The sequence below is a fragment of the Aquila chrysaetos genome, chromosome W (genome assembly GCF_900496995.4).
Source record: "Aquila chrysaetos chrysaetos chromosome W, bAquChr1.4, whole genome shotgun sequence".
Classification (NCBI taxonomy): Eukaryota; Metazoa; Chordata; class Aves; order Accipitriformes; family Accipitridae; genus Aquila; species Aquila chrysaetos.
Genome location: NC_054457.1, coordinates 5761058 through 5784004, shown reverse-complemented (window position 1 = coordinate 5784004; position 22947 = coordinate 5761058). Strand labels below are relative to the sequence as shown.

Here is a 22947-nt window from a genome sequence, read left to right as displayed (position 1 = left end):
TCCCTCCCTCTTTTTCTTCTCTCTTTTCCACAGTCCCTACACCTCATCCTTTTAAACATAAACCGTTGACCAAGTCTGAGACTAGGAGTGGATCTAGCCGCCCCTGGGCTCCTCTCTGAGAAGGAGTCCAGAAAGCAAGGGGGTCTGCTCTGAACCTCGTGACTCAACGGGAGGGCTCTCCTTCTGACACAGTTTCATGTTCCCTTTTCCATTTCATTTTTCTATACTTCCCTTCTCTTCTCAAACAGCGGCTTAACGACATGTTGCAAGGTTCATATTGATAAGTTCACTTGTACTTGGGCAAGGTTATCTAGGTTGAATAAATGTTGATTGTTGTTTGAACTCCCCTGGTGTCGTTTCACCTTAATTCTGACAAAGGAAATCCACGAACCTGAGTCGCTCCAAACTCTGGGACGCGACATCTTAATTGGCGTCACGGACAGGATTTCCCTTGTTGGAAGGGAGTTTCTAATGAGATACCAGACCTCCACTCAGAGAACGAGCGGGGGAGGATCTGGGAAGGATCTCTCAACAATAAGTTGGGAGGGATCCGAGCAGCGGCAGACACAGGGGCCCAGGAAATATCTGTGTCTGACTGTTCCCCTGTTTTAGAGAGGCTAACTGCCTATAGGGGATTTCCCTTGTTGGAAGGGAGATTCTAACGGGATACCGGACCTCCACCCGGAGAACGGGCGGGGAGGATCTGGGAAGGATCTCTCAACAATAAGTCGGGAGAGATCCGAGCAGTGGCAGGCATGGTGACCCGGGAAATATCTGTGTCTGACTGTTCCCCTGTTTTAGAGAAGCTAATTGCATATAAAGCCCGCCCTTCCCCACAAGGAGTAGCCTGGGCACGAGACCACTGGCATGACTCAAAAGCCATTGTAGGAAGAATTGAGAAGCTAGCAAAAGAAGGCAGGTTTCGCCCGGGAAAAGGGAAGGCTGTAGTGTGTGCAGTTTTAGGGGCCACACTCGTAGCAGCCCAGGAAGACAGACAGGAAACAATGAAAGCTGAGCAGGCAGATAAGGAGAAGATTCAGTCCCTGCAGGATTTAGTTAAAGTCCTGCAAGAGCAATTAACTGCTGAGCGTAATACAACACAGCGGCTTCATGCTGCCTTGTCTGATGCATTAGATCGGGAAAGAATTTTACGAGCCGAGGTGGATGAAAGATCTGACCTGGACTTAGACCTGCAAGGTCTAGAGGTAGTTCAGGTGAAACAGCAAAAATCTTTATACCCAAATCAAGAGTTAGAAGGTACCAGAAAAGTTTTTTACCCTGAGGATGAAGAGATAGCAATGAGGCCATTAATTAAAACAGAAACCATAGACAATGGCCAAAATGGCGGAGCACCCACACGTGACCATTAAGACGATACCATATTCTGCCACTGAATTATCTAAAACTCAGGAAAAGTATATCCGACTAGCAAAGGAGACTGAAACAGAATATGTGTGGAGGGTGTCATTAACTGGTGGCGACCGGATTTTATTGTCAGAAGATGAAGCCCAAGGATATTGGGGGCCTGGAGTGTTCCTAACTACCGATGATCCTAGGGAACCATAGTCTCTGACGCAGCGGGCAGCTTACTGGGCAGGGGGAATAGACCAAATGGAACGAGGAGAACCAACACGGATAGACACCCCTTCTATAAATCAGTTGACTGAGAGCTTACAGAAAACTGCTTGTCTCCAATTAATGCATGATAGGCGATTAGTGCCACAACAGCCCTCTCCGATGTTGTTAAATGCCAATCCCGATAGAATGACTCCTCTAATCCGAGGTTTACCAGATTCTTTGAAATTATATGCTGTCCAGCTGCAGGATAGATTACGTGATGAGATAGCACCTAGAGGAGGCAGGCGGAATGCAGGAGGGGTCCTGACCTGGGGAGAAGTGGCACAGGAATTGGTTAACTATGGCCGGAGAATGGGTCTCACAAGGGAAGAAAGCAGGGCTAAGCCTGCTATCCGCCGAATAGAAGGACCTGGCCGACCTCCCCCATCTAAGACTGTAAACACCAAAAAGCTGTATGGGGGTCAGCGGAACTTGTTGTGGGCAGAAGGGATAGAAAAGGGAATTCCCCGGGACGTGATGGATGGCTTGCCCACCTCTGTCCTAGAAAAGTTGGTCCTAGGGTGGAAAGACAAGAACGAGGAGCCTCCCCATACTGAGTTAAACATTCAAGGCTATAAAGGGGCGAATCCGCAGTTGCTGGCAACTCCCACTCCCCAAACGCCTACTGCCCCAGAGGAAGGTATGACTGTCCGCAGGACGGGAAACTAGACAGGCCGTCCCCAGTAAGTGAGCCGGGGGACGGCCAGTGGGTTTATTTAAGGAGGCTCACTGAAAATAAGACAGGAGACCTGTTGATTACTTTTCCCCTTGGTCCCTTTAAGACCCCAGTAACTTTTTTAGTTGACACGGGTGCTCAGATGTCAGCACTCCGGGCGGATGTTGCTAACCGCAATGGAATAATTGCAGATAAGAAGCAGATATGGGTCACAGACGTTTTTGGAAGCTCCCAACCACAGCCGACAGCTAAAGTTAAATGCTGGCTGCCAGGGGATTCATCCCCTGTTGAGGTTACTATGATACTAGGTCCTCTACCCACCAATATTCTAGGACTTGACCTCTTAAAGGGCCGGTCATGGGTAGACTCTAAGGGAAGAGAATGGAAATTTGGGTGTCCCGCAATCTCTGTGAGGCTTTTGCAGTCTGCACCAACTCTTCCCCCTTCAAAGATAGTTAATGTCAAGCCTTATGCTTTGCCTTTGGGAGCAAGGGATGGGATCACTTCAGTGATAACTGAGTTACAGGAACAGGGGATAGTTATTCCTACGCACTCACCCTATAATTCCCCAGTATGGCCGGTCCGCAAGCCAAATGGGAAGTGGCGACTGACAATTGACTATCGACGCCTGAACGCTAATACTGGCCCATTAACAGCTGCAGTCCCCAATATAGCAGAATTAATTGCAACCATACAAGAACAGGGTCACCAAATTTTAGCAACCATTGATGTGAAAGACATGTTCTTTATGGTTCCCTTGCAAGAAGCAAATAGGGACCCGCTTTGCCTTTACCTGGGAGGGTGTACAATATACATTTACACGGCTTCCCCAAGGCTATTGCCACTCACCAACCATTGCTCACTATGCATTAGCCCAGGAACTAAATCAGATCACTCCTAAAGATGGAGTAAAAGTATATCAATATATTGACGATGTGCTAATTGGAGGACCAGATACCACTGTGGTGGGACAAACCCAGAGAGAAATCATTAGTCACTTGGAGAATTTAGGGCTCCAAATTCCTGCCGAAAAGGTACAACTCCCATCACCTGAAGTAAAATTTTTAGGTATCTGGTGGAAAGGAGGGACTGTGTGTATACCACCCGAAACCTTGTCCACCCTCGAACAAGTGAAAATGCCTGAAAATAAGAAAGAATTGCAGCATGCCCTAGGCTTGCTAGTGTTTTGGAGAAAACACATCCCTGACTTTTCTATCATAGCTCGCCCTTTATATGATTTAACCCGTAAAAGAACTGCTTGGGACTGGACACCTGTCCATGAAGAGGCTCTGAAATTATTAATTTTTGAAGCAGGGATTTACCAGGCCTTAGGACCAATACATCCAACAGACCCGCTCCACATAGAATGGGGTTTTGCAATTCATGGGTTATCTATACATATGTGGCAGCGTGGCCCTGAAGGTCCTACCCGTCCTATAGGATTTTTCTCGCGTAGCTTTAAGGATGCTGAAAAACGGTATTCAGTTTGGGAGAAAGGACTCTTTGTGGTTAACCTAGCCTTACAGGAAGCCGAGAGAATTATACGACAGCAGCCCATCATCTTACGAGGACCCTTTAAGATCCTGAAACCAATATTGGCTGGAACTCCTCCCCCTGTAGGAGTAGCTCAACGAGAAACAGTAAGGAAGTGGTATGCCCAGTTAGACCACTACTGTCACACTAGACAGATAGAGGAGGGAACACCCAAAATGCTCCAAATACAGGATCCCCCTTCTGATCACCCAGATACAGAACCCCCTCCATCGTACATCAAAGTGGCTCCTCATTTTAAACCCCATTTAACAAATGTGTGGTTCACTGATGCTTCTGCAAAAAGGGAAGGAAAGACGTGGAAGTATCGAGCAGTAGCATTACATATTGATTCAGGGGAGCATATGATAACTGAGGGAGAGGGTAGTGCCCAAGTAGGGGAGTTAGTTGCTGTGTGGAGTGTAGTCGTTAAGGAAGCTGAGACAACAGAACCAGTATACATTTATACTGACTCCTATGCGGTGTTTAAGGGATGTACTGAATGGTTACCGTTTTGGGAACAAAACCAATGGGAAGTAAACCAAGTGCCAGTGTGGCAACGAGACAAATGGGAAGAAATACTGAATATCGCCAAGCAGAGATCTTTCTTGGTAGGCTGGGTTGCTGCACACCAGGCAGGAGATAACCCGGCTCACCTCCTAAATAACCAAGTAGATTCCTTAACACGTCTAGCCAGTCTTGCCATCGATGGCGAAGCAGAAAAATGGGAACACCTTCTGGAGTGGCTGCACGTGAAGCGTGGCCATTCAGGAAGTAAAGACCTGTACAAAGAGGCTATTAGTAGAGGATGGGCTGTTACACGAGAATTATGTAATACTGTTATTTCTGCATGCGGTCAATGTCGAGTTCGTTTGGAAAAATATAACCCTTTAAAGGAGCAACCCCTACATTTAAGGACAAACAAAGGTTTATGGCAAACGTGGCAAATTGACTATATTGGCCCCTTTCGGGTATCAGAGGGAAAACGATATGTGTTAGTAGGAGTAGAGGTGGTATCAGGACTAACACAAGCTGAAGCTGTATCCAGAGCCACAGGAGAAAATACGGTGAAAAGTCTTAAAGTATGGTTTAGCTGCTTACCCAAGCCTCAATCAATTCAATCTGATAATGGGAGCCATTTCACTGCTGGAATGGTGCAAGAATGGGCTAAGGGTGAGGAAATCCAGTGGGTTTTTCACACCCCTTACTACCCTCAAGCTAATGGTATTGTGGAGAGAACAAACGGACTTCTAAAACGAGCTCTGAGGCCCCATGACCCAGGGTGGGCCTTGCGAGTACCAGAAGCAGTATACCGAGTCAATAGCCGGTGGGGGGCAAATGGCTGCCCCCGACTCCTAGCATTCTGTCCCACACCTCCTTCTATTGTTCCAGGGACGAAAAGTGGCAAAGACCCTGCACACTTGCTCCACTATGCTGGACAACCAGTATTAGTGGAACTGCCCACTGTGGGGCAAGTACCCCTAACCCTAAAGACGCCCCTTAACCTTTATTCCTGGGTAGCCACAGATGCCCATGGGAAAGAGCATCGTATCAATACCCGATGGATTGTCCCATCCTTCTAAGTGGACCTTCATGTCCTGAATTAAAGTTGTTCCGATGTTAAATGGCTGATAAGAATATGTTTTTTCTGTATCCCACTGGCTGGATTCTAACAAGCATATCAGTTAAGATGCACAATATAACCCCAACCCTCTGCTATAGTACTAAAACCATAGCTGCTTGATGGCCTGCTTATGTTTTTGTTACTCTGACTAGCGATGCTGTGTTGACTTCTCAGAATTCCTGAGTTGGGGGGAGGACACAGAGAGCTTGGCAGCAGACAACGTTGGAGTTCTTGCAGCGGCACCTACGCCACGTAAGAACAAGTGGTTGCTATAAACTTATTAGCCTTTTTACGCACAATGAACACATTCTGCTGATCTACGGATACTTTAATCAGAGCAATTCCAGTCAAGAGAGCTTGAAATTTAAGGCTAATTTGTATGCATCTACAATACATAACACATCCTGCACATGGCCTGTAGGAGGTTGTTTTACAGAAGCTGCACGAGCGCCTCGGAGAGTGCATCTCAGCCTCTCGGATGGATCCCAACCACTAGCAACACTGCTTGACATCTCCTCCAATCCTATCCCTTTAATGATTGTTTATTTTTGTATATATTTTGCAGGTTATCAGAAGCCCACGGCAGGACTTATGTTTTCACTTGATGAGTGGGCCATTATCTGTATTGTTTGTTTGATTTTGGTTGTGATATTCTTATGATACAACAGGGAAAGATGGTTTGGAACTCCTTCCTCCTTGCCTTTCTTACTTTTGATGTAGCTGGACAAGGAGAAAGGGCCTCCAATTTGGCTTGGGAAGTGATACAAGGATTCATACATGTCTGGAATAGAACGGATCAGGGGATCTGTATTCAGATTCCTACTTCTGCCGAGCAGGGGATTAGATTCGGTTTGATACCCATGAGGCTCAATATTGGAAAATATAATATGAGCAATGACATTATAGGGTTAGTAGATGCTCCGTTTGAGTATCAATATCGAAGTGATTATACCTCCTCTGGCAGATGGTGGCGAGATGAAGCAGCCTTCTATGAGATCCCTCGGGACACGGGGTGGCCTGACTTAATAAACAAAACTTGTAAGCGATGGAGATTGGAGGTCAGTCGTGAAATTAGTATTAGTCATAGCCCGCCGTGTCCTCCAGGATTCAAGGAAGCCTATTCCAGACGATTCCCACCTTCTCCATCCTGGTGGAGAATAACAGGATGCCCTTCCTATCACAATATATCTTGTAATTTAGTGCCTTTTTGGCCTGCTTCCCCGGAAATTACCCCTTTTGAATTACAGTATAATGTAAGATGGGATTCAGCTTGGTGTGTTCACATACCTGACAGGAAGGGACAATATCCTTCAGTGAATAGCGCCCACACTGCTTGGGGATGGTCAGTGAAACACATGTTAAAAAACCAACCTCTTCACTTATTAAAGAAAGAATTTGTGGGCACGCCCAACCCCAATGATGCCCATTTGTTAAACTGTACCCACATTATAGATTGTACCACAGGCGCTGGCAATCCCATCGAAACATGGATCAGTTTGGAAGTTAGAACCTTAATTCGAGATATGTGCACCTGTTGGGGATATCCTAATTTTGGATACCGAAACCAGGACAACCAATGTAATCAGATCACCAATAATGTTAATATCTGGCTAAAATGTGGAATTCCCATTAACCACTTCCCAAGACATAAAATAGAAGAAGATAATCAAATACCCCGGGGAGACGCAGCTACTTGTCAAAACGCTTTGTATGCCGCCCGAGGGGACCGTCTGGGGGTGCTCAGATGGGAAAATGTACTCGCACTTGAATGTTATCAAACAGGCTGGATTGCGGTGTGGTTTGGGAATTCCTACTATGTGTCCCAGGCGAATCTTTGAATATACCACACCACCTATTCACAGGAAAAAACGAGAACTTGATGACCCAAGTAGCACCCAGAAGTGGATTCAAAGCATTCTAAAACCTGATTATTATACCTGGGGACAGAAAGTATCGTTAGAGCTAGAAGCATTCTTTGCACCATCTGGGTATATTGTTCGGCACCAATGGGTGCTAGAAAACCTAACTTGGCAAGTACATGTATTAAGTAATTGGACTCGATATGCCTTTGGGGAACTAAATCTGCAAGTGCAACAAGTATCAAAAATGGCGTTACAGAATCGTTTAGCCTTAAATATGTTATTGTTAAAAGAACAAGGTGTGTGTGGTATGTTAAACTTGACTGAATCCGAATGTTGTATTACCATTCATAATGCCACGACCTCAATTGAAGAAGCCCGGGCAAAGATGAAGGAGATTGCCGACCAGACGGGGGAACTCTTCCATGCAATGCAACCAGCTGACTGGTTTGATGGCTGGAGTCCCAACTCATGGCTACATTCCATTTTGGGATCCTTGGGACTGACGGGATGGGGAAAATGGCTTGTAAATATTGGACTTATGATATTAATTGGATTTACATGTTTAATAGCAGGCCTTGCCATAGTAAGATGTATGATTAGCCGCTTGCTATCCTCAGCTGTCTCTCTCTCTTCTCCTACTGTCCGCTATGTTAAAATTACCACAGAAGAAGATGATATGAACGAGAATCAAAGTACAGCGACTGTTTGAGCCACGGGGTGGTGTGACGGTCGGACAAATTATAGTCAATGTCTCAAACATTCGTTAAAGAACTTTGGTGGAGAAAACGGCCTCTGTAAAAATGCTGGAGTTTTGTGAACAGGACAATGTGGCCGGAGGAGAGGGCCCCCCGGAGGGTGGGACCGCGCTTCTCCAAAGCCGCAATTCCTTATCTTAAGTGACCAGGAGAAGGAGCACAGCATATGCGCCTGGAGGAGGAGGCCCCACGGAGGATGGGACTGTGCTTCTATCTTAAGCGGTCATGCCAGCAGAAAAAGAGAGGCAACTCTGCGATGAACCCCCCCCCCCCCCCCAAAGCTCTCCGACCGATTCCAGAGAACCCCGGGAATGGGACTGCGCATGTCGAGACCATCGACTAACACGCTATAAAAGAAGGGAGAACGAGTTCTCAGGGCGCGCCCTCCGGAACTGGATCTCTACGCTGGCTGGACCAACGCTGGACCCAGGACTGGTGAAACCCTTTCCTTCTCTCTTTCTTTCTTTCTTTCTCTCTTTCTCTCCCTCCCTCTTTTTCTTCTCTCTTTTCCACAGTCCCTACACCTCATCCTTTTAAACATAAACCGTTGACCAAGTCTGAGACTAGGAGTGGATCTAGCCGCCCCTGGGCTCCTCTCTGAGAAGGAGTCCAGAAAGCAAGGGGGTCTGCTCTGAACCTCGTGACTCAACGGGAGGGCTCTCCTTCTGACACAGTTTCATGTTCCCTTTTCCATTTCATTTTTCTATACTTCCCTTCTCTTCTCAAACAGCGGCTTAACGACATGTTGCAAGGTTCATATTGATAAGTTCACTTGTACTTGGGCAAGGTTATCTAGGTTGAATAAATGTTGATTGTTGTTTGAACTCCCCTGGTGTCGTTTCACCTTAATTCTGACAAAGGAAATCCACGAACCTGAGTCGCTCCAACTCTGGGACGCGACAATGTTGCATCTCTTCCCTTATGGCCCGAGGTATCATGGGCCCACTGAGCCATAAATAGCTCACCCCTACGTTGCCAGTCCAGGTCCACCTGAGACACTTCAATCTTGGCGGCCTGATCTGCCTGCTGGTTGTTTTGATGTTCTTCAGTGGCCCGACTCTTGGGTACATGAGCATCTACGTGGCGTACTTTTACCACTAGCTTCTCTATCCGAACAGCAATATCTTGCCACAGTGCGGCAGCCCAGATGGGTTTACCTCTGCGCTGCCAGTTGCTCTGCTTCCATTGCTGTAGCCACCCCCACAGGGCATTTGCCACCATCCATGAGTCGGTATAGAGATAGAGCACTGGCCACTTCTCTCTTTCAGCAATGTCTAACGCTAGCTGGATGGCTTTCACCTCTGCAAACTGACTCGATTCACCTTCTCCTTCAGCAGTTTCTGCGACTAGTCGTGTAGGACTCCATACAGCAGCCTTCCACCTCCGATGCTTTCCCACAATGCGACAGGACCCATCAGTGAACAGAGCATATTGCCTCTCATTTTCTGGCAGTTTATTATACAGCGGGGCCTCTTCAGCACGCGTCACCTCCTCCTCTGGCGACGTTCCAAAATTTTTGCCTTCTGGCCAGTCCATGATCACTTCCACAATTCCTGTGCGACTGGGGTTTCCTATGCGAGCCTGTTGTGTGATCAGTGCGGCCCACTTACTCCACGTGGCATCAGTTGCATGATGTGTAGAGGAGACCTTCCCTTTGAACATCCAGCCCAGCACTGGCAGTCGGGGTGCTAAGAGGAGCTGTGTTTCAGTACCAACCACTTCTGAGGCGGCTCGAACTCCTTCATATGCTGCCAATATCTCTTTTTCAGTTGGAGTATAACGAGCCTCGGATCCTCTGTATCCCCGACTCCAAAACCCCAGGGGTCGGCCTCGGGTCTCCCCAGGTGCTTTCTGCCAGAGGCTCCAGGTAGGGCCATTCTCCCCAGCTGCAGTGTAGAGCACATTTATAACATCTTGTCCTGCCCGGACTGGCCCAAGAGCTACTGCATGAACAATCTCCCGCTTAGTTTGTTCAAAAGCTTGTCGTTGCTCAGGCCCCCATTTAAAATCATTCTTCTTCCGGGTAACTTGGTAGAGAGGACTTACAATTTGACTGTAATTTGGAATATGCATTCTCCAAAAGCCTACAACACCTAAGAAAGCTTGTGTTTCCTTTTTATTAGTCGGTGGGGACATAGCTGCTATTTTGTTGATCACATCCATAGGGATCTGACGACGCCCGTCTTGCCATTTTACTCCTAAGAACTGGATCTCCTGTGCAGGTCCCTTGACCTTACTTTCTTTTATGGCAAAACCAGCCTTCAAAAGGATTTGGATTATTTTCTTCCCTTTCTCAAAAACTTCTTCTGCCGTGTTGCCCCATACGATGATGTCATCAATGTATTGCAGGTGCTCTGGAGCTTCACCTTTTTCCAGTGCAGCCTGGATCAGTCCATGGCAAATAGTGGGGCTGTGTTTCCACCCCTGGGGCAGTCGATTCCAGGTGTACTGGACACCCCTCCAAGTAAAGGCAAACTGTGGCCTGCACTCCGCTGCCAAAGGGATGGAAAAAAATGCATTAGCAATGTCACTTGTGGCATACCACTTGGCTGCCTTTGATTCCAGTTCATATTGAAGCTCTAACATATCTGGCACAGCAGCGCTCAGCGGGGGCGTGACTTCATTCAGCCCACGATAATCTACTGTTAGTCTCCATTCCCCATTAGATTTCCGTACGGGCCATATGGGACTATTAAAGGGTGAGTGAGTCTTGCTGATCACGCCTTGACTCTCCAATTGGCAAATCAGCTTATGGATGGGGATCAGGGAATCTCGGTTGGTGCGATATTGCCGCCGGTGCACCGTCGTGGTAGCAATTGGCACCTGTTGTTCTTCAACCTTCAGCAACCCCACAACCGAAGGGTCTTGAGAGAGACCAGGCAGGGTAGACAGCTGTTCAATCTCCTCCGTCTCCAATGCAGCTATACCAAAAGCCCAACGGTACCCTTTTGGGTCCTTGAAATATCCCCTCCTGAGATAATCTATACCAAGGATGCATGGGGCCTCTGGGCCAGTTGCAATGGGGTGTTTATGCCAGTCATTCCCGGTTAGACTCATTTCAGCTTCTAATACGGTTAGCTCTTGGGATCCCCCTGTCACACCAGAGATACAGATGGGTTCTGCCCCTTTATAACTTGATGGCATTAGGGTGCATTGTGCACCAGTGTCTACTAGAGCCTTATATTCCTGTGGGTCTGATGTGCCAGGCCATCGAATCCACACTGTCCAGTAGACTCGGTTGTCCCTCTCCTCCACCTGGCTGGAGGCAGGGCCCCTCTAATCCTGGTTAGAATATTCGTTACTCACTTTTCGCACACGTGAATCAGAAGTCCCTTCAAGAGGATCAGAAATGTGATCAGCCCATCTACTGCATCTGGGGGACTCCTCACAGGAAACTGGAGCAGCAGTTTTCCAAGAAGAATCCTCTTTCCTGGTTGCTTTTTCTCGCAACTCCCGTACCCGTGCATCCAGGACTGAGGTAGGTTTTCCATCCCACTTCCTCATGTCCTCTCCATGGTCACGCAGGTAAAACCACAGGTTAGCCCGTCGTGTGTACTTTCTCTCTCCTCTCTCTTGGGCAGAGGAATGCTTACTCCCAATAGCTGCGATGCGGGCCTGTACAGGTGGGGAGGAAGACATATCCACTTTGAATTGCTGGAACTCTCGGGACAATTCCTCTACAGCCGAGACACAGGCCCGTAGGGAGGAAGAGAGACTTCCTTCGTATTGCCGGAGTTGGACAGCCAATTCATCCACCATTTGTCCATGGCCTTCTTTCCAGGACATTACTGCCAATGAGTTGGCATAGGTTGGTGGTGCACTTCGTAGAAACTTCCGCCACATGGGTTGTGTGCATTGGACATCATCTGGGTCTATGGGTGACTGCGCATTTTCTGGATCATTATAAATCACCTCCAGCACGGCTAATTCCCTCAGGTACTGGATACCTCTCTCCATGGTGGTCCACTTGCCTTGGTGACATGTAACTTCATCCTTGAAGGGGTATCTTTCCTTTACACCTAACAGAAGTCGCCTCCAGAGGCTGAGGACTTGTGTTTTTCTCCCAATCGCCTTGTCGATGCCCCCTTCCCTAGACAGAGATCCCAACTGCTTGGCTTCCTTACCCTCTAATTCCACACTACTAGCCCCAGTATCCCAGCATCGGAGCAGCCAGGTAACAATGTGCTCACCTGGGTGGCGGCTAAAATCTTTTCGCATGTCACGCAACTCACTCAGGGATAGAGATCGGGTGATTATTTCAGGTTCTGCCTCTTCCTCCTGTTCTCGTGATGACCCTGGTTCATCTTCATCTCTCACTGAGCGAACTGATTTCTTTGTGTGTTTCTTTTTCTGTACAGGGGCGACTGATACTGGCACAGGTTGGTTCTCTGGTTTAGCTGCAGTATCTCTCACTGCGGTTGGGGTAGCCACGCTGCCTGTTGCCGGGGTAGGGGTAGCCACGGTGCCTGCTGCCGGGGTAGGGGTAGCCACGGTGCCTGCTGCCGGGGTAGGGGTAGCCACGGTGCCTGCTGCCCTGTTTTCCATCTTTTCCCCCTTTTCTCCCTGAGGGTGCTGCCTAATATCAAGCAGTGTTTGGTAGATACTGGCCAGGGCCCAGCACAGTGCAGCGAGTTGTACGTCTTTGGAATAGCCACAGCATTTTTCTTTCAAATATTCTACCACTTCATGAGGGTTCTGTAGTTGTTCAGGAGTGAACTTCCAAGCCACTGGGGGTGAGAAGTTCTCTAGATACCTGCCCATATCCTCCCACATGCCGTGCCACCCATGAATATCCAGCTTTGGGGCAGATCTCTGGGCGGTACTCTTAAAGAGCCTTTTTGTAGCCCTAAACAAGACCTAAACATATTCAGGAGGCATAGCACTAACAGCACACTGGCTTGTGCATCCCAAGGATATTCAAAGTTCTCAAAAGCTGTTGTAATTAGTCGGAAGGAGAAAAGGGAGGCGAACGGACGGGGGGAAGTATCCCCCCCTAACTCCCCCATGGATTGGCTGTAATTACCAATAAAATCCGATAGAAGGTGCCCAAAGTATGGAAATGATATCACTGCCTCATACAGATACCAGCTTAACCTCATGACCAGTGATGTAATCATTTCACAAGTCGACATTGCCCAGTACAGCAAAATGATAATCCCAGTCACTCTCCCAGAGGTGAGAAACGTAACTACAGGCAATACATAGAGCATATAAGGACTTACAAAACGCCACCATGTAAACAAATTAATCAACATTGCGACTAACATCTATTTATCTAATATAAGGAATGCGTATGACAAATTTGTTTCAACACGCTCTGGCCAGATCTGTCGTTATCTCAACCCTTCGTGCCCCACGTTGGGCGCCAAAAAGGACTGTCGTGGTTTCAGCCCAGCCGGTAACAAAGGACCACGCAGCCGCTCGCTCACTCCTCCCGCCCCCCTCCGGTGGGATAGGGGGGAGACGGAGGAGAGAAAAGAAAAAAAACTGGAACCTCGAGGGTTGGGATAAGGGCAGCTTACTGGGACAACGCAAAAAAGTTACAACAACAACGACGGTACTAATGAAAGAGTATACAGAAAAGAGTGATGCACAGTGCAACTGCTCACCACCCGGGACCCGACGCTCCGCCACTTCCCCCACCGAAAGTCGAGAGAGAGAGCAGGAGAGCCCTCCCCCCGGCCCACTCCCCATTTATATACTGAGCATGATGTCACATGGTATGGAATAGCTCCTTGGCTAGTTCAGGTCAGCTGCCCCGGCTATGCCCCCCCACCTCCCAGGTTCCTGTAAAAATTAACTCTATCCCAGCTGAACCCAGGACAGTCTCTAATGTGGTTAGATCTACAGTCTGGTGTTTCTGTTTTCGTATTCCTTTCCCTCTGATAGTGCCTCTAAGACTTGGTAGTTAAAAGTATAAAAAACAATTTAACAAGAACATCCATAATAATAAGTTTTATTGTGCTATATTTCCATGGTTTAACTATTTGCCAAGTGGTCCAAAGATTGGGAAGGTCTAAGTAAATTCCCATTAAGGGAAAAAAGGGCAATATAATTTTTAATAACAGTGGTGTTACCTTACTGCAAGAGGCACTGATAGTTAGGGAATATGAATTAAATTCCATTTAAAAGATTTGGGATCCTTTTATTTCACTGACAATTATTAACTAAAGAGGTAGATCTCACCATTTTTATTTTTTATTATTATTATTTTTATTATTATTATTATTAGAAAATTGACAGTGCCTGGAAGACATGGCATTGCAGTTACCACACTTAATTCTGTCTCCTGAGGACAAGGTCTCAGGGAGTACAGCCATCAAGCATTGCAAATCCTCAGGCTTTTCCCCTTAGATTGGTGTGCTGGTTTTGGCTGGGGTACAGTTAATTTTCTTCATAGTAGCTTGTATGGGGCTATGTTTTGGATTTGTGCTGGAAACAGTGTTGATAATACAGGGATGTTTTAGCTATTGTTCAGCAGTGCTTACACAGAGTCAAGGCCTTTTCTGCTCCTCATACTGCCCCACTAGCAAGTGGGCTGGGGGTGCACAAAAAGTTGGGAGGAGACACAACCAGGACAGCTGACCCCAGCTGACCAAAGGGATATTCCAGACCATATGACATCATGCTCAGCAATAAAACTAGGGGGAAGGTTGGTGGGGGGGCTGCTGCTCAGGGACTGACTAGGCATCTGTCAGTTGGTGGTGAGCAATTGTTTTCATTTGCATCAATTGTCTTTCTTGGGTTTTACTTCTCTCTGTTATTTTCCTTTTCCTTCTCCTTCTCCTTTTCGTTTTCATTACAATTACAATTAATATTAATAATATTTTATTTAAATTATTAAACTGTTCTTATCTCAACCCATGAGCTTTCTCACTTTTACCCTTCCAATTCTCTTCCCCCATCCTGCTGGGGGGGAGTGAGCAAGCAGCTGTGTGGTGCTTAGTTGCCAGCCAGGGTTAAATCATGACAATTGGGAAGTAGAACATGCACATCCCTGCATGTGTGCACAAGCCTAGTTGGTAAAATAAATGTGGGAGTGTCTCCTATCCCCTCCAGTGTCTGTTGTGGGTGGCTAGTGCTGCTAAACTGTAGGACCTCCAGGAGTGCAATTAGGCCACCCTCTAACTCTGCTGTTTTGGATGCTCTTAACGAGGTAAGCTACAGTTTATCCTTAAAAAAAAAAGGCCCCAAACTAGTGCAAGACAAAACAAAGAGAACTGGTGATATTGAGATCTATGCAGCACAAAACAGGACAGATGTTTGTTTATTTTCATAGAATCATAGAATAGAATCATAGAATCATTTAGGTTGGAAAAGACCTTCAAGATCATCGAGTCCAACCATTAACCAAGCCCACTAAACCATGTCCTGAAGTACCCTGTCCACTTGCTTTTTGAATATCTCCAGGGATGGTGACTCAACCACTTCCCTGGGCAGCCCGTTCCAATGTTTGACAACCCTCTCAGTGACGTGCGGAAACGGACTCCACAATCAGTGAGATTGTAAAGTAGGTATGTTTATTCAGCGCTGGGCAGCACGGGGGTAGTCCCACCAAAGTCGTGCGCGCCCGATTCGGCAGTTAGTTTCAAGTTTATACAGTCAAGTGTTACATATTCACAATACGCCTATACATATGCATGACCTGTCCCCGCTTCATATTAAAATTAGCTCCGAGAGGTCATTTCCATAGTCTCCTCTCAAATGCGCTTGCGCAGTGCCTCTTTATGGTGGTCGTCTGGTGGTCGCAGAGATGAAGATAGATGACTCCTCTTCGTCACCGCTAGTAACCTCTTTTCTTGCGCAGGCTCAGTGATTTCTTGGTATTCACCCAAGCCGCAAGACCAGTCTTAGCTGGCTCTTGGGGCCAGCTCCTGCTTCTTATCAGGAACTGTCTTTACCTTATTGGCTGGTTCTTAGGACCAGCTCTTCTTATCAAGGACTGTCTCTATGTCAGCTAATTTCAACAATGTAAGCGCTAAACATCATCTTTCATCCCCCTTTATTATGTCTACTGAGATTCTTTTGACTCCCCTTGTCTCATCAGTAAAAAAATTTTTCCTAATACCTAACCTAAATCTCCCTTGCCTCAACTTGAGGCCATTTCCTCTTGTCCTATCTCCAGCCACCTGACAGAAGAGACCAACACCCACCTCACTACAACCCCCTTTCAGGTAGTTGTAGAGAGCGATAAGGTCTCCCCTAAGCCTCCTCTTTTCTAGACTGAACAGCCCCAGTTCCCTCAGCCGCTCCTCATAAGACTTGTGCTCCAGGCCCCTCACCAACTTGGTTGCCCTCCTCTGGACATGCTCCAGCACCTCAATGTCTTTCCTGTAGTGAGGGGCCCAAAAGTGAACACAGTACTCAAGGTGCGGCCTCACCAGTGCCAAGTACAGGGGAACAATCACCTCCCTGCTCCTGCTGGCCACACTATTTCTGATGCAGGCCAGGATGCCATTGGCCTTCTTGGCCACCTGGGCACACTGCTGGCTCATATTCAGCTGCCTGTCAACCAGCACACCCAGGTCTTTCTCTGCTGGGCAGCTTTCCAGCCACTCTTCCCCAAGCCTGTAGCGCTGCATGGCGTTGCCGTGACCAAAGTGCAGGACCCGGCACTTGGCCTTGTTGAACTTCATAGGATTGGCCTCAGCCCATCGATCCAGCCTGTCCAGATCTCTTTGTAGAGCCTCCCTACCCTCAAGCAGATCGACCCTCCCTCCCAACTTGGTGTCGTCTGCAAACTTGCTGAGGGTGCACTCAATCCCCTCATCCAAATCATTGATAAAGATATTTCCCTGAAATATGACATTGCAGAGACCCAATTAAGCGCTCAAACTCTCTGTGCAAGATTCCCTTTATTTCACAAAAGAATCCAACTTATATATGTTTCAACAAAGATCCAGAAAGTACTAACGGCACACAGCCAATACTACTAACACAGGAGGGCATATCTGGCCCAGCTGGGATGTTTGCCAGTCCTCAGAACAGTTAAAGATAAAAACATTCCATAGACATACTTGTGACTGTCTTCAGCCACATCTTCCCAGGCCTACACAAGGCCATCCTCCAACCTGACCTTGTGAAACTAGTTCTTCAAAGGCTTGGCAAACATGCAGCACAACAAATTCTAACGGTCACTCTTGAAAACAAATGCCAGGTGTTCCGAGCTGCTCCCACATGACATGTTTCTATCTATGCAGTTCTGTGCAGTGGTAAAATACAGTTACCTGCTTGAGCTCTGACTTTTAAATAATGTATATGTTTTTGTATACACACACACGTACACACACAGTAGTATGCCTCTGTCCTGGGTTCAGCTGGGATAGAGTTAATTTTTACAGGAACCTGGGAGGTGGGGGGGCATAGCCGGGGCAGCTGACCTGAACTAGCCAAGGAGCGATTCCATACCATGTGACATCATGCCCAGTATATAACTGGGGAGTGGGCCGGGGGGAGGGGGCTCCTGCTCTCGACTTTCGGTGGGGGAAGTGGCGGAGCGTCGGGTCCCGGGTGGTGAGCAGTTGCACTGTGCATCACTTTTTTTTTTTTTGTATACTCTTTCATTAGTACCGTTGTTGTTGTTGTAACTTTTTTTTTTTTTGCGTTGTCCCAGTAAGCTGCCCTTATCTCAACCCTCGAGGTTCCAGTTTTTTTCCTTTTCTCTCCTCCGTCTCCCCCCTATCCCACCGGAGGGGGCGGGAGGAGTGAGCGAGCGGCTGCGTGGTCCTTTGTTACCGGCTGGGCTGAAACCACGACAGCCTCTAATTCACATTAAAGATAGCAAGATTCATAAAAGCCTAACATCTGTACAGTATTTTCGTATGGTTAATATGCACATTACTAGTTTCTGAGGACTTAAGAAGCAAGAGTAGCATCATTCGACAGTGGTTAGCATTTCAGCACTGTTTGAGGCTACTTTTGTGTTAAGGACACATCTAGGAAGTGACTGATGTCCCTTTGTCTTGGGGCAGCATGCTGTCACCTGTACTGGTGCTAACCCTGGAGTCAAATTTCAGTGGTTGATATAAATAATAATAATTAAAAAACCAGGAAACATTGGCCTGATACTTAGGGACATTCATTGTACTGCAGGTTGTTAAACTATCAGAATAAACAAATTAATGCAGTCACAAGTGATATAACAACACAACTGTGTACAATAATGTCCTTAATTACCTTTTGGACTGGCTGAAATCATCATGGAAACTGCATGTTATTCTGACTCACACTGTGTCACCAATAGAGTACACTCATTCATGGACAAAGAAACAGGGTTTGCTTTGGTACCTGCTGTGGTGATAGATTTCAGCCCACAGAGAACTGCATGTGAATGATCTCGGGATGCCCAGGGTCCTGCAGCTCTGAGATGTCTGTGAGAAGACTTTCCCCTGGAGATTTAAGGAGGGTTTATTTGCAGATATGCACATGGAGACTGAGACCAGGCTCCTCCATGGGACAGAAATGCACCATTTCAACTTGAATCACCTCTGAAACAGAAGGCATCATGGAGATTGCTACTGTAGTATTAATATGCTCTATTTAGGCTTAGTCAAACCAATTCCTATTTAATTTATGATAAACTGACTTGGTTTAACTGAATGCTTCCATATTTGACTTAAAGTAAACATAAGTCATCCTTTCTGAAAATTAGATACTGATGGACCCATTTAACTGTACAGACTGAGAATAATATCGTAAACTCTGGTACAGTTTCCCCTTTAGAAGCATTCATTTAAATGATAGACTTTTTTTCCCAAAAACGTCTCCTTCATTCCCCAGTGCAGTTTACATTTTAAACTTTAAGACAAAATATTCAAGTGCTCTTTGAGAACAATAATTTTCTATCAATATTTGTTCTCAGTCTACTCTGATATTTTCTCAAGATTTTTGTGTTCTAATATTTTAAAAGCAGATTTTTGGAGTTCCTCAGTGGCTTATTTCCAATTCTCTTTGAACCTTTAATGTCGAACACTCTAGTTTCCTACATGCATATTCTTATAGATATAAATTCATAATATAGGATCTTTAAGATTAGAGCTTTTCAGTGTTGCTCCATCCTCTTTGGTGATTTCATTTAGATTCATTTTTAAAACCAAACCTGTTTTCTGAGGTCACTTTGAGTTTCAACTTGAAATAACAGTAAGCTCCATTGTCTCTTTTTTACTCATCATTAAGAAACCTTTAACTAAATTATTAAGTGTCTTACAAGATTTACAGTGTGATAGAAGGACAAATTCCAAATGTCTTGGGGAGACATTGCTCTAAAGACAAGTAAGCTGAATGTTTGCTTGTAGGTATGTGAAAGTAAAATTTCAAGTTATGAATATTTAGATATTAATGACTGGAAGGGGAAATTTATTCTTAAAATTGTGAAGGCTGTCTTAGTTTAATATTTACACTGCTACTGTGTACTGATGGAATGAATAAGTATTTTTATTCTACTGTTTTGTATTTGCAATTTTGCATGAATTGATTTTGTACTTCTAGTTATCTTATGAAGTTACGGTTTCCATCTTTCTTCTACTTCTTTCTTGCCCACCTTCTGCAGAAAGAGAAGCCTATTCCTGGTGCATAGTCTGATGCTGTGGATGTCTTTTTTATAAATTTTATATAAATAACTGAATCTAGTGCATTTTACAATATATTTCCTTATGCAAACTAGATGGAATGCTTTTTAATAACCATATAGCCATTTGATGATTATTATATGTTCCATTTGAAGACAGCTTGGATATAGATTGATATAGAATTGCTTAAAATACTGAATGTAATAATTTAAACATTAAAAAGGTAGATACGGACAGTCTAAGCAGCTCAATTATAATCTATGGTTATGCCGTTACTGCCTCAAGGACACTCCATCCATTTCATATCATATGTCCTTTTGAAAAATGATCACTTGGTTCAAGTAACATTTCAGCACAGTAGGAAATTGCATAATTTATAGACCTTTAAAAATGAAAACCATAAAAATACTTTTCATTAATTACATCTCCCTCTCTTTTTTTTATTTCTCCCCTTACAGATTGGAACACTGAAGGATTACTACCACTTCTACCATAGTAAAACGATTAAAAGGTCAGTTCTCTCAAGTAGAGGTACCCACAGCTTCATTTCAATGGAACCAAAGGTAAGAAAATCCACCTAAGTGTCTGAGGCAAAAGCCTTTACGTTTTTTATATGAAATATCATACCAGGAGACATTCACCTGAATGGGATATAGCATTACAAGAACTGACCCTTTTTTGCTAAGGTTCTGCTTCCCATTAAAATGAAGACAATACCATGCTATTAATTATGTGCTGTTGTTGGAACATAAGGTCTGACATTATTCATGGAGGAGCTGTAGTATAGGAATTTTGTACTAATCACTATGCTATGCTTCCCTACAAAATCACCTATGTAACATTAATGGCTGTTATCTTCTGTAAATCAAACAGCTTTGGGAATGAAAATGAGTAATATAGGATGATATCAATGTTCAGATGAAGGTTTCTCTTTTTTTTTCCTGGTCTTTTTTCTGGATTTAGAATGTGTGAGGGATTAAAATAAGAATACTCTTTTCTGTGGTCTTTTTGGCAGTTTCTACTGACCTTAATTTTAAGAGACTTCCCTATGTATGAAAAATGGTATCAGACTTTCAGAGTATACATTATGTAATAGGTAACTGGCAACATAATTTAATTACTGATTTATAGTTGGGTATAATATTGTCATGTAGCTGTATTCAGGACACTTTTGTTTTAAACATTTAACTTCTGTGGCTAGTAGCTTCATCCCTAACTGCAGAATTGGATTTCTTGTGGTTGTCTTTTAGAAAGGAAGTTTAAAGCATATCTTCTTTAGCATTTTTATGCTGTTCAAGCAATCCATTCCCCCACAACAAAACCCTCAAACCCCTAGTGGTTTCCACTGGTTAAAATAGTCAGTCTTTTTTAGACCTTGTATTTATGATTGTGGTATGTGAAGGATTTGTGCTATCCTAAGACTTGGCAAGAATTTAAGAGAAGTCTAAGTTATCAGCAAAAGACAGTTTGAATGCTGCACATGTACCATTTCCTACAAGTTAAGCATCATAGAGGAATACTAAAGGATACATGAATACTTCTGCAGTCTGGAAAGCCGTATTTAGGACTGCAGTTCCTCCTGAGGAAGGGACAGGATAAGGGAAATGCATACAGAACATTTTCACCCCCATGTCAGTAGGGCTGGGCTGCTAAGTTCTATAAGAGCCCCAGAAGCTCTACTGAGCAGCATGTTTCAGGGATTAGTATGAAAATGGTTAGGGCACAATTCTCTGTTCCCATGAATGCTGACACCCACCATTCAAACACCAAGTGCTGTACTCAGAATAGGTGGCACTGCAAAAAGAAAGTGTTCACATCTGTCTCATTCCATGCCGTTTCCCACATGCACAGAGGTTGTGAAGTGATTTACATGCAAATGCACAAGTTCACATGTACATACAACCTTAAACATACCTGTTACACCCAGCTTCCAGATACCCCTTCTGCATCTCTGGCAGCCAGCCCAAATTACTGTGGCCAAAATCGTGAGAGATTCTAAGGCAGAGCACAGAAGAAGATCAGAGACATAATTAGTTTCTCAGTGCCTTCTATGTTATACCATTTGGGTCTTGTCCCATATGCAGCATTCTGTGCTAGTGCTGGTACAGGAATCACACTGAGGAATCATTGTTAAATATCACTTTAATAATGAGAAACTCTACTGAGGGTTGTGCGAGACACTCCACCCTGTTAATGATTCTGTACCCAAAGAGAAGCTGACAGTCTAATACCTTGATCTGGCAAAAGTGTTTGTGATTGATTGACTTTGTGATTGCTCTGCTGACTTTGGGCTTGGGAATTCTTGTGTGGCTGCAGACATGTCAAAATATGGACACCAGTATTTGTAGGCTAATGGCTGGTTTGTCCTCAGCATATATGACATTTCATGATTATTAAAGTAGGCTTGAATTCAATTGTGTTGTATAAGCTGGACCTTTTAAAAACAAAATGTTTAATCTTAAAAAAGGTACATTGCATGGCCATGAATTTTTCATGCTAAGATTGTCATCAAGGTGTGTTTTCCATTTATTTCTGAATTTAAATGTGCCAAGATTGGAGTATGAGGTTGAGTTAAGGAGAAAATAAAACTTCGGCCAATTTATATTTCGTGTAGGAGGCACAAAATACAGCAGGAATGAAGAATTTCATTACAATACTAAAACCCTGGGTTTTTAAAAGCAGCATCTTGGACTTCAAGCTTAGAGGAATTCTGATGAGAATGCTATTATGGGAAAGCTTATGTTTCGTATTGGCAATGCTAAGTGTTAAGTTGTTAAACCTCATTAGTGAACAAAAAGATTTTGTTAGCCAAATAGAATAACAGAACCATTAAACCTTGGGATTAGGTGAACTACTGATGTCTGCCTGGGTAGACATAATCTGTATTAATACTCGGAGAACAAAGAATCAATAGCACTTGGTAAAAGAATAATAGGAACTGCCACTCTGTTTTCCATGTTCAGAGTTTGACTGGGGAATTTAAGTTAGTTATTAAGTAATGATATGTTTACCACTGTGGACTATTTATTTAATTGTCTCAGAAATCCTTTACACAAGCCATCCTTCCTTCTTTAGCTGTCAAGATCAAGAATCAGATTTTGTATTTTTAAGGAGCCTGTTGCTGGGTAAAATAGAATATGAACTGATTCACAATGTATGAGAGGACATAGCAACATTTCACTTTAGTACCTGCCTCTGGAGTATTAAACACAGTTTGATATAAACATGGGCAAATAGTCCTACAGTCAGATCATGTTATGGGGCTTGCTGTTCACTGGCACCCAAATGCATTAGATCCTGTTATAATTAGTGCTGT

The 22947-nt window shown here is 44.9% G+C and overlaps 1 protein-coding gene across 1 annotated transcript in view; it reads left to right on the top strand.

The window, feature by feature from the left end:
- LOC121232763 (proprotein convertase subtilisin/kexin type 5-like) overlaps positions 1-22947 on the top strand; it is a 306293-nt gene that overhangs the window by 36655 nt on the left and 246691 nt on the right. The window contains exon 2 of the mRNA XM_041121183.1: positions 20090-20194. Within this exon, the coding sequence (XP_040977117.1) occupies positions 20090-20194 (105 nt within the window). The remainder of the gene's footprint in view (positions 1-20089; positions 20195-22947) is intronic.